General features: G+C 36.8%; 1 protein-coding gene across 3 annotated transcripts in view; it reads left to right on the top strand.

Annotated features, from left to right (window-relative positions):
• The window catches only part of IWS1 (interacts with SUPT6H, CTD assembly factor 1), a 45,538-nt gene that overhangs the window by 16,386 nt on the left and 14,549 nt on the right, over positions 1-14,603 (top strand). For 2 of the 3 annotated variants that reach the window (XM_044669964.1, XM_044669966.1), the window contains exons 3-5: positions 7,495-8,791; positions 12,827-13,022; positions 13,560-13,617. In XM_044669964.1, the coding sequence (XP_044525899.1) occupies positions 7,495-8,791; positions 12,827-13,022; positions 13,560-13,617 (1,551 nt within the window). The remainder of the gene's footprint in view (positions 1-7,494; positions 8,792-12,826; positions 13,023-13,559; positions 13,618-14,603) is intronic. The other variant, XM_044669967.1, reaches the window with a different exon arrangement.

Here is a 14,603-nt window from a genome sequence, read left to right as displayed (position 1 = left end):
TCACAGCATTATCTGGTTGATGACTCATATCTTGATACTCTTCCTTCCCAACAAAGATACATTTCCTATAGAGGATTTAAAGCTTATCAAAGTTGAAAGTAACAGTGTCCAGCTTATTTCCATAATCACCTCAATCATCTTTTAAAGCATGTTTACCATTCCCATGTTAGTTAGGCATTGTAGTCTTTAAAAAGTTGTATTCAATTAATAGTGTATGTATGTATATATATAACAGTATGTATGTGTGTGTGTGTGTATAAAACAATAAAGTTGAAGAATATAATTATTGCATGATTATTGTACAGTTTTCCTGTGTACAAGCTGACAATAGAATAGAATAGTAAGGTCGGCTAAATAAGCTATCGGGCCCATACCCCGAAAATGTTGGTTTACATCCTTCCCATACTAATGTCCCCCTATGTACTAATCATTGTTTCACTTAGCCTACTCATAGGTACATCACTAACACTAATAAGTAATCACTGACTGACGGCCTGAATAGGCCTAGAAATCAATACATTAGCCATCATCCCATTCATAACCTCCCCCCCACCACGCACGAAATATAGAATCAGCCACCAAATATTTCATAACCCAAGCAACAGCATCCATAATTATTATATTCTCCATTATATACAATGCCTCAACAACTAATCAATGAACTATTACTCAAATCTATATAATATATATATATAATATAATTCTATTCTATTGTCAGCTTGTACACAGGAAAACTGTACAATAATCATGCAATAATTATATTCTTCAACTTTATTGTTCTTCCACAAACCACTTTAGGTATGCTACTTGGCTATTGTGAAAACTTTTAGCTTAACTTTCTAAATTATATATGCTCTCACACTTTTAACTTAATTAACAAGTTGTGACTAGTCATCTAACAGCACAAAATTTTTAACCTGTCCGTTATCATTGGGAAAATTGCAGCTTAAGAGAGTACCTTAACTGATGATCCTATACTTAAAATACTTTTTTTTTTAAACCTTTAACTTCCATGTATTGTCTCATAGGTGGAAGAGTGGTAAGGGTGGGCAATGGGGGTCAAGTGACTTGCCCAGGATCACACAGCTGGGAAGTGTCTGAGGCCACATTTGAACCTAGGACCTCCCATCTCTAGGCCTGACTCTCAATCCACTGAGCTACCCAGCTGCCCCTTTGAAATACTTTTTTAAAAACAATTTGTCATAAAAATCAGTGGTGGTGGGGGCAGCTGGGTGGTGACTCAGTGGATTGAGAGCCAGACCTAGAGATGGGAGGTCCTGGGTTCAAATCTGGCCTCAGACACTTCCCAGTTATGTGACCTTGGGCAAGCCACTTGACCCCTATTGCCTACCCCTTACTGCTCTTCTGCCTTCAAACCAATACATAGTATTGATTTTAAGACAGAAGGTAAGGGTTTAAAAAAAAGTCTATGATGACTATTTTAATAGTAAAATATATCTATATATCTACCACAGATCACACAAAACAGATTTAAAAAAAAAATTTTTTTTTTTAAACCCTTAACTTCTGTGTATTGACTTATAGGTGGAAGATTGGTAAGGGTAGGCAATGGGGGTCAAGTGACTTGCCCAGGGTCACACAGCTGGGAAGTGTCTGAGGCCGGATTTGAACCTAGGACCTCCTGTCTCTAGGTCTGGCTCTCAATCCACTGAGCCACCCAACTGCCCCCTAAAACAGATTTTTTTTAATGCTTATTGTAAACAAAAGATAAGAACTCACTTATTTAAATTATAACTTTGTTATAATCTGAATGAAAAAGGAATGGGAAAGATAATCATAAATAAGATTCACCACTGATATTGTAATGGAATTGTAGCTATATTATATCTGAAACTCAAGGGGGACATAATTAAAGTCAAAAACAGCAAAATAAGAAGGTCCAAAATATGAATGATAGATTTTTTTTTTTTAACCCTTAACTTCTGTGTATTGACTTATAGGTGGAAGAGTGGTAAGGGTAGGCAATGGGGGTCAAGTGACTTGCCCAGGGTCACACAGCTGGGAAGTGTCTGAGGCCGGATTTGAACCTAGGACCTCCCGTCTCTAGGCCTGGCTCTCAATCCACTGAGCTACCCAGCTGCCCCCTGAATGATAGATTTTTAAAACTGCTACATTCACTTTAAAGCCTGTTCATGACCTTCAGCATTCTAAAGATTAAGCCCATTTTCTACTCAGCTATATAATAAAGTGGCAAGCTTACTCCACCACTGACCTCATAGGACAGTTGCTTATAAAACCAAACCTCTGACATAGGGCTAGCTTCATTCTTTTTCAGGATATTATCTTTATCAGGGTGCTCAGATGTCCAAGCAATCCATAAGTCCTGCAAGTCCTGAGTCCGTGACAACATCTGGAAGTGAATGAGCAGCCATGGCAGCCCACTCTGAATTAGGACCTCCAATAAATTCTCTAGCAAGCCAAAAGAACTTTCCAAAATTATTGCATTTCACTGAAATGTCATTGTACAAGAAATTATTCTTTCTGTGGAAGACATTTGATTTCATCTTGACTTTTCTGTCCTTAATATCTACTTTGTTACCATATAACACCATAGGAATATTTCCATGTGCTTGTACCCAGTTCTCTATGCCATTTAGGTGCATTCTTATAAGTAACTCTTGATGTTACATCAAACATTAAAATGTCACACTGAGTTTGGATGTGATTAATAATCACCTCTCAGACCACCAAATTTCTCTTGACCTGTATCCCATATGTTAAATTTAATAGGACTCCTGTTAGTATAAAACACAAGGGAATGGACCTCAATACCCAAGAATTCTTAAACTTTTGTTACTTTAGTCTTTGTGAGGAGGTGGGTTACACATTTCATCATGAACCTTTTGGAGTTATGGTTGGTCACCACATTAATTAAGAATTCCTGAGTTTTTCTGAGTTGTTTTTACAATATTATTGTCATATAAATTGTTCTACTCAGTTCGCTGTGTCAATTCAGTATAAGTCTTAGGTCTTTCTGAAACCAACCCCTTCATCATTTCTTATAGCACAATAATATTCCATCACACGTTTATCAAAAGTTGTTCAGCCAGTTGATGGTCATCCCTTCATTTTGCAATTCTTTTCTCCCTAAAAAGAGCTGCTATGGATATTTTTGTACATTTTTACAATTTGTTTTGCTTAAAATTTAATCCCTTATGTCATCTACTTTCCCTCTTATTCTCCTCTCTCTCTCTCTTCTCCCTTTACCCTCTTATTTCCATTTAGTGAAATGTATTTCTATAACAAAGAATACACACAGTGTATTCTTCCCTCTTTGACTAGATTAGATGAAAGTGAAGTTCAAATGTCAGACACTCTTCTCACACTTTCCTCCTTGTTTGTATCAGTGTCTACTTGTCCTCCCCCATAATATGAAATTATTTTTCCCCAACTTTACTTTCTTTCTTCCTCTAATGTTTTCTTCTTTCCTTCTTTATCCATTCTTCTTTTAAGATCATTGAGACATGACTACTCTCTGGCCTTTTCTAATTAGACTCTTATTGTGACCTCTAATGATGATAGATATTCAAAAAAGACAAGTGTATCAGTATCCAATATTTGAATATGAGCAGTTTACTTTGTTTAATCACTTTATCTTTGTTCTTGTTTACCTCTTCATGTTTTTCTTCACTCCTAAAAGTTTCTAGGCAGTTCTGTTCTTTTCATCTGGAATGCTTAGATGTCCTCTATTTCATTAAAGATCTATTTTCCCCTTGTATACTCAGTTTTGCTAGGTTAAGTTATTCCTGGTTATAACCCTATGTATATTTAGCTTTCTGAAATATATTCCAAACTCTTTTCTTCTTTATATTGGTAGTTGCTAATCTGTGGATATGTGTATATGTGCCTGTGTCTATTGCCCCTTTGTACTTGAATTCTTTCTTTCTGACTGCTTCCAGATTTTTTTTTCTTCGACCTGGAAACTGGATTTTTACTATATTCCTGTGAATTTTCATTTTGGAGTTTCCTTCAGGAGGTGAAAAGTAGATTCTTTCTACTTTACCCTTGAGTCCTAAGCAATTTTCTTTCATGGTTTCCTTTTTTCTTTTTAAACCCTTAGCTTCAATCTTAGAATCAGTATTGTGTTTTGGTTCCAAGTCAAAAGACCAGTAAAGACTAGTCAATAGAGGCTTAGTACTTGCTTAAGGTTACACAGCTAGGAAGTGCCTGAGGCTAGATTTGAACTCAAGATCTCCTAGCTCTCAATCCACTGAGCCACCTAGCTGCCCCCTTTTTCATGATTTCTTGAAATATGTCTAGGCTTTTTTTTTTTTGATGGCTTTCAAGTAGTTCAGTGATTTATACATTTTCTCTCCTCAATCTATTTTCCAGGTCAGTTACTTTTTACAATAAGGTGACTTATTTTTCTTCTTCCTTTTAAAAAATTTTTTCAGTCTTTTGATTTACTTCGACTATTTTTTTTTTCATTAAATCATTTGCTTCCATTTGGTCCATTCTAATTTTCTGAGAATTTGTTTCTTGGACAAGACTTTGTGACTCTTGTGTTTCTAATTCTTTCTTCCTTAGCTCTCATTTCATTCTAATTTGTTCTTCAGGTGATCTCATATCACTTATGAACACATTTTAAAACTTTTTTAAAGTTTTGTTCTGTCAGTGAATAAGCTTATTAAGTTCCTATTACATGTTAGGTAGGCACTTTGCTAGTTGGAAATGGTCCTTGCCTTCAAGGAAGTTGCATTCTGCCAAAGGAGACCACATGCTTGAACAAATATATTTCTTGTGATTCATTATTCTACTGGGTAACCAAGTGATGCAGTGAATAGAGTGTCTGACCCAAAAATGAGGAAGGCTCATCTTCCTGAGTTTAGATATAGCTTTAGACATTTACTAGATGTATGACCCTGGGCAAGCCACTTAATCCCTTTACTGCTCAGTTTCCTCATTTGTAAAATGAATTAGAGAAAGAAATGGCAAACCACTTAAGTATCTTTGCCAAGAAAATCTCAGATGGAGTTAGTGAACAAAATATCCATATACCAAAATTTATTCAACTTTTCCCCACAGTTAGTATATGTTCATCTTTGCCATACCCTTGATTATTATATTGGTATCATTCATTCCTTCTGGTTCTTAGCCCATTCTAAAGAATTTTTACAATTAATATTGTTTCAGTACTGGTAGACTGGCTATGTTTATGTCTTTTGTTGGTATCCTACCACTCCATAGAATTAATAGTGGTAAAATTCCTAAAGTAGAGAGGTCCATAGTTCAGATATTGAGAGCTTTCTTTATGAGAGGAATTAGGAACTTGGTGTTACATAATTACTACAAAGAAAAATAAGGGTCCCTAGTCATATTAAATTAGGGGACACAAGATATACATGAATTAAATGCAAGTATAATTTGTAAATGCAATAAGAAGTTTTAATTGTTATAATTTAAAGGAGGGAGTGATTACTTCAAGTTTGGGAGATGTGAGATCAGAACAATTTTCTATAGAAGATAGTCTTTGAACAGAAATTAGAAAGGCAGAAGTAGGGGGTGAGAAGTTCATTTTAGACGGGCAACTTTTGTGAGGAGAGGTGTAATTCCTGTTTAGACACTTTTGACTGGAACATAGAATGTAGGAAGTTGAGAAGTAATATGAAATAAGACTGAATTGTGGAGAGACAGTGGAAGTAGTACAGGATTAAGATGTCAGGTCCTGTAAATTAAAATCCTGTTCTGCTTCCTACTGTGTGATTTGAGCAAATAATTTAACCTTTGGGCCTTAGTTTCTTATTTAAAGTGTGGGGGCTGGATTTTATATGACTTCTTCAGGTCTAAAACAATGAAAACATGGGAAAATAGCCATGTTAAGCTTGACAGAATTGTTTGTTTTTTCATCTAAACATCATACTTTATTATAAATATGGTTGTGTTCCAAGTCCTAATATATCACTTAGGTAAATGCCAAATTTCAGTAGTAGGGAGTAGGGGTTGAGGGATATAACTGATTAATCTATATAGTTACTATAATATATTTATAATATAACAATAAACCTAGTAGGACAATTGTTACCCAGGTAATACAAGTAATAGCTTGTTGACTAATATGTGGAGAAATTGATTCTGACTGTAGGAATGAGTATTCTTAATCATATTTGATTGCAGTAAAGACTTTGCATTTTTTCTTAGTATATTGGGAGGACATATTTTTTGTTAGCGTTTGGAAAATTTTAGTGATCCTGTGGAACTCTAAATTAAATTTGAAAATGGATATTTTATCACATTGTTAAATTAGGAAAATGATTATAGTTATCTCCGTGGGTAATTGATGCCATTTATCATAGCTTTTCACATAAGTAAGAATAATTGGGAACTTACAAGTAGATGGGTTCTGAGAGAAGTATCATTTTCATTTCATTTGTCTTTTAATGTACTCATTGAATCATTTCATTGGTAGAGACATACCCAGCTTTTTGAATAGACATGTTCTCATAAGATTGGTTGTAAGTTTTATGTAAGTTGAATCATCTTCCTATTGATTTTCATTATAAAATTGGATGTGTTCCAATTTTTTTTTAATTCTGCCAAATATAAAAAGTCAGGTATATAGTAAATATTTTAAGAGTGTGCATTTATAGAAAATAAGTCTCTGATGAAAGATTAAAAGCTCCAGAGTCAAGAAGTGTGTATGTGCGTGTACTTGTGCTTTCATGTGTACACACACTTCTGAAAACTTAACAGAAACCAGACCAAAGTCACTTATGAAGAAACCAATTATCTGCATGTTGTTTGACCTTTTAAAATCAGGTTTGGGGTTTTTTGTATTTCTAATTTGTTAGCTTTTAATAGTTTGGCACCACTGATTAGGGCTTTGGAGGCTTTTTCATATGGCAGAGTGCTTTGCGGTGTGTGTCTAATCCTTTAAATTCCATGTGTGGCTTTACATTTTTTTTATTTCATGCTTTTTTAACATTTCTTTTAGTGAGAGCTGGCTTATCTTTTCCCATTTGGGGTAAAAATTACCATAATGATGTTTTGGGATTTTTGTTTTTTTCAAAATTGCACATTTCCATGGGTTGTTTTCCTTTTAACATGTATGGCTGTGAAACAAACATTTTAATTCATAACTTACACATTTTTAAAAATGCATCTTAATTAAATTTAAAAATTCAACTACTTCAACAGTTCAACATAATTCAAACTTAACAACATAACTTCAAAAATTCAACAATAATTTTTTTAAGTGTTTTTTTTTTTTTTTTTTTTTAATTTTAAACCCTTAATTTCTGTGTATTGACTTATAGGTGGAAGAGTGGTAAGGGTAGGCAATGGGGGTCAAGTGACTTGCCCAGGGTCACACAGCTGGGAAGTGTCTAAGGCCGGATTTGAACCCAGGACCTCCTGTCTCTAGGCCTGGCTCTCAATCCACTGAGCTACCCAGCTGCCCCTCAACAATAATTTTTGACAACAACAACAATTTTTTAAAGTTACTCATATTTTTTTCTGGATTTTTTTTTCTCACAGAATGATCATAGTGATAGAGAAGATGATGGACGAATTAAAAGGCATCATATGACAGACTCAGAAAATGAGGACCTTACAAATCACAATGTTAGTGACTCTGAAAACGAGGAGCTTCATAGGCATAAATATAGCGACTCTGACACTGAAGACCAGCCAGATCCTCCTGTAAGTGACTCTGAAAATGAGGACCTAAATCATCCCACAAGTGACTCTGAAAATGATGAACCCCAGAAGCTACCTGTTAGTGACTCTGAAAATGAAGAACCTCTCAATGGGCATGCAAGTGACTCAGAAAATGAGTATGCTCCTAAGCTGCCTGCTAGTGACTCTGAGAATGAGGAATTTCAAAAAGGCATTGATAGCGATTCAGATGTTGAAGAGCCCCATAAAGGTCCTGCCAGTGATTCTGAAGCTGATGAGTCCCAGAAAGGTCCCGCCAGCGACTCAGAAGCTGATGAATCTCGGAAGGGTCCTGCCAGCGACTCAGAAGCTGATGAGCCCAGGAAGGGTCCAGCCAGTGACTCAGAAGCTGATGAGCCCAGGAAAGGTCCTGCCAGTGACTCAGAAGCTGATGAATCCCGAAAAGGTGGAGCCAGTGACTCTGAAGCTGATGAGCCTAGGAAAGGTCTTGTCAGTGACTCAGAAGCTGATGAATCCCGAAAAGGTGGTGCCAGTGATTCTGAAGCTGATGAGCCTAGGAAAGGTCCCATCAGTGATTCAGATGCTGATGAACCTAGGAAAGGTCCTATCAGTGATTCGGATGCTGAAGAGCCCAGGAAAGGACCAGCCAGTGACTCGGAAGTTGATGAGCCCCGAAAAGATCCTGCAAGCGATTCAGAAGCTGAAGAGCCCCCAAAAGGCCCTGTCAGTGACTCAGAAGCTGATGAGCCCCAAAAGGGCCATGCCAGTGACTCTGAAGTTGAGGATGCCCCTAAACTTGCCAGCGATTCTGAAAATGAAGAGGCCCCAAAACGCCAGCCAAGTGACTCTGAAAGTGAGGGGCTTCAGAAGGCGCATGCCAGTGACTCAGAAAATGAAAATTCCTCTAGACAAAAACAGAAGATTGAATCAGACGATAGTGACAGAGAGAATAGAAGGGATAAAGGGAAATCACAGAATGACTCTTTTCATTCAGGTAGCCATCCAGAAGGGAAAATATTTCACAGCTCTGACAGTGAGGATGAAGCACCTAAAAGGCAAAAAATGGATAGCGATGAGGATGAAGAGAAGGAAGAGGAGAAAGTTGTGAAGAGGAAAGCTGCTATCCTTTCTGATAGTGAAGATGAAGAAAAAGCACGTAAGATCATTTTTTTTACTTCTATTACTATCATTTTTTTTACCATCATATCTGCGTTGGGGTTACTTGGTATTTTGTTAGTTTTATTTTTTTATACCTGATGTTTAAAGTGTCAGCGAAATTTATAAAGGCTTATCTTTGAATTTAACTATGATAAGTTATCAGCAAACTGCAGGTAAGGAAAAAGCTTTTCAAAATAAAAAGTTAAAAGATGGCCATGGATAATGGGAACATAAGAGACTTGTATTATTTTTAGAGGGTTGTGTTTTAAAGAAACACTGAGATTAATGTATGCAGAATAATGATTGTATTCAGATTTGACTGAGTGGTTTTGACTGAGCCTCCAGCACTAATGAGAGAGAACAGTTTTAGTAGAGTGATGGAGATAAGGCAAACTTCAGTAAACTAAGGAGTTGGGAAAATGATGAAGTGTGGTGGAGGAAAGCATAGACTCTTTAGAGGCTTATTAGTGACAGGTTGAAAAGGAGAACTTGAAGTGATGTCAAAGTCAAGCTAAGTATTATTTGGAGGATTGGTTTTGTTTTTTTATAATGGAGAAAATAAACATATTTGTAGGCATCTAGGAAGCAGCCATTATGGTGTGGGTATAATTAATGATAGCAGGTCTGAGAGGACACCAAAGGGGTTGGCATCAAGAGCACAAGTAGGGAGGTTAATCTTGGCTTGAAGACTCAACTGGATGAGTATGCCAAAGAGTAGATTAAAGATGAATAAAAGGGTTGTTGTGGGTCAGAGAGAATTCAGTTGAGGCTATATTGCAATGAATGTGTACTGAACCCAGCATGCTTTCTTGACTTCCTGTTGTGTCTAATGGCTCAAGTAGTAGGATTAGAAAAATCAGGTGGTGGAAGTCGGTATTGGAGGATGGAAAATGGAAGGACAAGAAAAGAGTTTCAAGAGTGGAGGAGAACACCTTGTTGAGATGTCTGATTATGAAGGCTAGACTGTAAGGAGATGGAAATGAAACCATAATTGAGAGTACAGGGAGGTATTGGAATACTAGATGGCATGGGACCAAAGAATACTTTGAGGAAAAGTATCCAGAGAGGTGGAAAGAAAGGAGAGTTTGACTAGAAAGAAATTCAGAGTTCTGAACTTAAGAGATAGAGTAGTCATAGGAAGGTTGATATTTTGGGTAGTGGAAGTCAGAGTTGAGATCAAAGTCATAAAAGTTAAGGAGGAAGGAACATATAACTGGCATGAATGTCAAAGGAATAAAAGTTATTCAGTCATGGTACCAGAAAGAAAGATTTGGAAGTGGCATCAGGGATTAAGATAGCTGCCTTCTTTTCCTGCCCCTGAGAGTCAGAGAACATCCAAGTAGTGGCCCCTATTCCAGAGAAAGGCAAGGGAAGTTTCTTCAGGGGAAATTGAGTATGTTAAAGGCATTTAATAAAAAGAGGAAATCTAGAACAATGGGATGCTATTAATGATATTTGGTAGGAATTGAGGAGGGCATATTACAAGGAATAGGCTAAACAGACTAAAGACTGTGAGGAACATAAGGGTGAGGTGGATAGGGGTGATAGTATAGGAAGAGGTAATAGAAGAAAGAATTTTCCATCAAACTAGGTGGTGATTCTGAATGTCAGAGATTACTGGAGGATGTTAGTTATTTGCTAGCAGTAGAGCAGAAAGATTACTAGCAAGGGAAAAATTTGTAAAATAAATCAATCTGAAGATTCTGTTTAGCATGTTGGCATAATCTAGGCCTGTTTATTTCAAGCCCTAGAGCGCATTTACCTGAACAATTCTGGGGTTCTTCCTTTGCCTCAACCCCTACTCTTATCTCTGCCTTACTATATTTCAGAAGGTTGGTTATGCTTAGTGACCATAATATAGCTGTGGATAAACCATTTTTCAGCATATTACAATGAGAATTCCCTCCTTCTGGATACTCAGATTCAGGTTTCTTTCATTCATCACCTACCTCTCTACTATTGCTTTTCTGTCTTCTTCACTAGTTCTCATCCTTAAGATGAATGTTGTTACCTTAGGCCCTCTCTTTAGCCTTCCATATTTCCCTCCATTTCTCTCTTTGAGAAGCCTGTTTCACTTCTACATCTTCATTTCTTACCTTTTTACAGATAACTACGCTTCAGTATAAATAGCTCTAGCCTTTATTCCAAGATACTAATTCACATTTCCAAACTACTTACAAGATAAGTTGGCCTAGATTTTTGACCAAAACTTAACTCAACATGTCCAAAGTTGTAGAGTCCAGCTCGACAAATTATTTGTGCGTCACAGAATGGGATAAGAGGAATGAGGTTGGGATCAGGAGGGTCACACATAGACTCAAGGCCTCTTGCTGACCAGTGACAAAGTTTATTGATTTCAGGTACATATAGAGAAAGTGACATAGGGTAAGGGATTAAGTAAGCTTTTTACAGGGATGATAGTAATGATTTACAAGATGGAGACAATGGATTTAGATTACCTCAGTGGCTCTAAACAAAGTTTTCTATAGGTGATATTTCAATATGTCAATGCATAACCATCTAACCAAGCTTCTCACAGAATTCTTGCATCAGTAATTTCTTGGAAGAACATGCAGTTTATACAAAGTACAACAGGGAGAGGTGGAAAGGAGAGGTTTTGGGGGCCTCTTTTGAGGAGTGATTCTGGCCAGACCATGGCTTTGATTGTATTGGGATCCACTCTCACTACTGGGGGCTACACAAGGTCAAACTTGTTATATTTTCCCCAAAACATGCTTTTCTTTCTGATTTTACTCTTTCTCTCAGTAATACTGCCATTTGCCCTGTTTCCCGTTTTCAAAATATTGGTTTTATCATTAGCTTTTCCCTCTCCCTTTCCTCTCAAACCAGTCAGTTCACAAATTTGATTAATTCTACCTCTGAAACATCTTTCTCTTTATCTCTATTTCCTCTCATTTAGTAGAAATTTTACTCATGAGTACCTCTTTAGATAGTTGCAATAACATATTAGCAAGTTTTGCTACTCTATTCTCTACTCTCCAGTCTATCTATCCTTAATATTTCTTCCTGACTAATCTTGCTTACACATAAATATGATCATATCACTCCTTTGCCCAGAAATCTTACCTACCAAGTAAATTCATTGTCCTGTGCCTGGCATTCAAGGAACTATCCATAATATAGCATCTTACCTTTTCAGACTTATCTCTCCTGTCCAAATATTCTCTATATAATTCAGCTTCATTGAACTACTAATTACCCTGAACATGCCCTCTTGATTTTGTTTACATTATTTCCTTTTCCTTGAAAGCTTTTCCTCCCCTTCACCTGTTGGGTTCCAACTTGTCTTTTAAAAGGTCCATTTGAATTTCTACATCCTCTAGAAATCTTTCTCAGGTCTCTGTAGTTATGTGTATACAGCTATGGACCTTATATTTTTTTGTACCTGTCTCATGTGCTTTTTAAAAATTGTAATAATTTTTTTGTCACCATCTCCTTACTAGATTGTAAGCTCCATGAGGGTAGGAACAAAAAGCTTCATATTTCTTCCATTGCCTGATATATCACTCTGTACAAGAAGTACTTAATAAATGTTTGTGGCACTGAACAAGATAAGATAAGATGTGTGAAAACTTGACATAACAAATGCTATAAAATATTTTTGAATAGAATTTTTGTTTTATTTTATTTATTTTAATAACAAATTTCCACTTTAGTTTTCTGAAGTTATATGATCTATTTTGTCTCCCTCTCTTCTTCCTTCCTCCCTCACAGAGCTGACAAGCAATTCCATCTGGGTTATACATGTATTATCATACAAAACATATTTCCATATTATTTATTTTATGTAAGTGAATAATCTTATAGAATCAAAACCTCTAAACCTACACCCACATAAACAAATTTCATCTGTATTCCTTCCCCAACAGTTTTCTCTCTGGAGGTAGAGAGCATTCTTTATCATAATTCCCTCAGAATTGTCCTGGATCATCATGTTGCTATTAGTAGCAAATTCTTTTACTTTTGATTGTTCCTATAAAAATATTTTTGACACTACTTTGCTTTTTAACAGCTGCAAAGAAGGGGCGCATCGTCTCTGATGCAGATGACTCTGACAGTGATGCTGCATCAGAAAAATCTGCCAAAAGACAGAAAAAGAGCGTAGCATCAGAGAGTGACGAAGAGGAAGCTGGAAAGGAAGAGACTGGCAAGAAGAGCGAAGAGAAAGATCTGTTTGGGAGTGACAGTGATTCAGGAAATGAAGAGGAGTAAGTTACAATTTAAATATATTTGAATTTCCAAAGGATTCTTACAAATGATGTTTCGGAAAACTTTGTTTATTTCATGTACATTAAGGTTGTCTATTAAGCTGACAGTGATATGTCAGCATCTTATAACTTACTATGATCTGTTGGGATCTGTATTTTGGGAGTACTTTGAAAATGAGGGTGCAGCCCAATGTGATGGTGCATACACCTCTAATTCCTGCTACCAAGGAGCCTGAGGCTGGTGGATCATTTGAACTTTAGAGTTCAGAATTACAGTGGGCTTAGATGTCCCCTTAGAGTCCAACATCAATATGGTAAGCATCTCCCAAGAACAAGACCAGACTGTCTACAGAGGGATAAGAAACAAAGCAGATCAACTCTCTGGTGTTCATCAGTAGTGAGATCAAGCCTATAAAAGGCCACTGAACTTTCAGCCTAGACAGGATGAGATAAAATTCTTCTCACTACCTTCCCATCCAGCCCCCCAAAAAAGGGAAGAAATAAAAATAACTCTTCCCCTATTTATATCTTTTGCAGAAACTTGATAGCAGATATATTTGGAGAATCTGGTGATGAAGAAGAAGAAGAATTTACCGTAAGTATTATATGAAAAATTTCCTTTAAAGTACATTGAATTTTTTTTCTTAGATCAACTTTTTTATCCTGAACTTCTCTTCTGACCTCTAAACTTAAATCTCCAAGTGCTAATTAGACATCTCAAACTGGATGTTCAGCTGACGTCTTAAATTCATGTCTAAAACTGAATTCACTTATCTTTTCCCCAAACCCTCCTCTCCTCCAAACTTCCCTATCACTGTCTAGGACACCACTATCCTGGCATGCAACCTCGATGTCATTGTTGACTCCTCAACCTGTCTTCCCCCCTCCATATCCAATCTGTTGCTAGGATTCATTGATTTTACCTTAACAGCATTTCTTATATATGGCCTACTTCTCCTTCTGCCATTGCCTGCCACCATGCTGATGCTTTCATCTCTTAATGAGGATATTGCAATAATCTACTGCCTCAAATCTCTTCCCGCTATGGAGTCCATCCTCCATTCAACTGTCAAATTGATTTTCCTCAAGCAAAAGTCAGGTCCTACCACTCTTGTATTCATTAAACTTTAGTGACTCCCTATCACCTCTAGGACCAGATATAAAATCCTCTTTTTGGATTTTAAAACCCTTCACAACCTGGCCTCTTCCTACCTCTCTAATCTTTTTTGCACCTTACATCTTTCTTAAGCCCCTAGTACTCTATGAATCAATGGCACTGGCCTAACTCTTCCACCCACAAAACTCTAACTCCAGACTCCAGGCATTTTCTTTTACCATCTCCCAGGCTTGGAATATTTTCCCTCCTCATCTCTGTGTCCTGTGTGCTCCCTTCAGGTCCCAGCTAAAATCTCTCATTCTATGAGAAAGCTATTCTTTATTCCCCTTGATTATCTCCAATTTGTTCTCTCTATATCGTCCATGTTATCTTCCCCATTAGACTGTGAACTCCTTAAGAACAGGGACCCTCCACATGACAAAACTAGTGGAAATGCGCATCGGCCATGGGTGGGGGGAGTGCGG

The sequence above is a fragment of the Gracilinanus agilis genome, chromosome 3 (genome assembly GCF_016433145.1).
Source record: "Gracilinanus agilis isolate LMUSP501 chromosome 3, AgileGrace, whole genome shotgun sequence".
Lineage (NCBI taxonomy): Eukaryota > Metazoa > Chordata > Mammalia > Didelphimorphia > Didelphidae > Gracilinanus > Gracilinanus agilis.
This window is presented reverse-complemented; position numbering and strand designations above follow the sequence as displayed.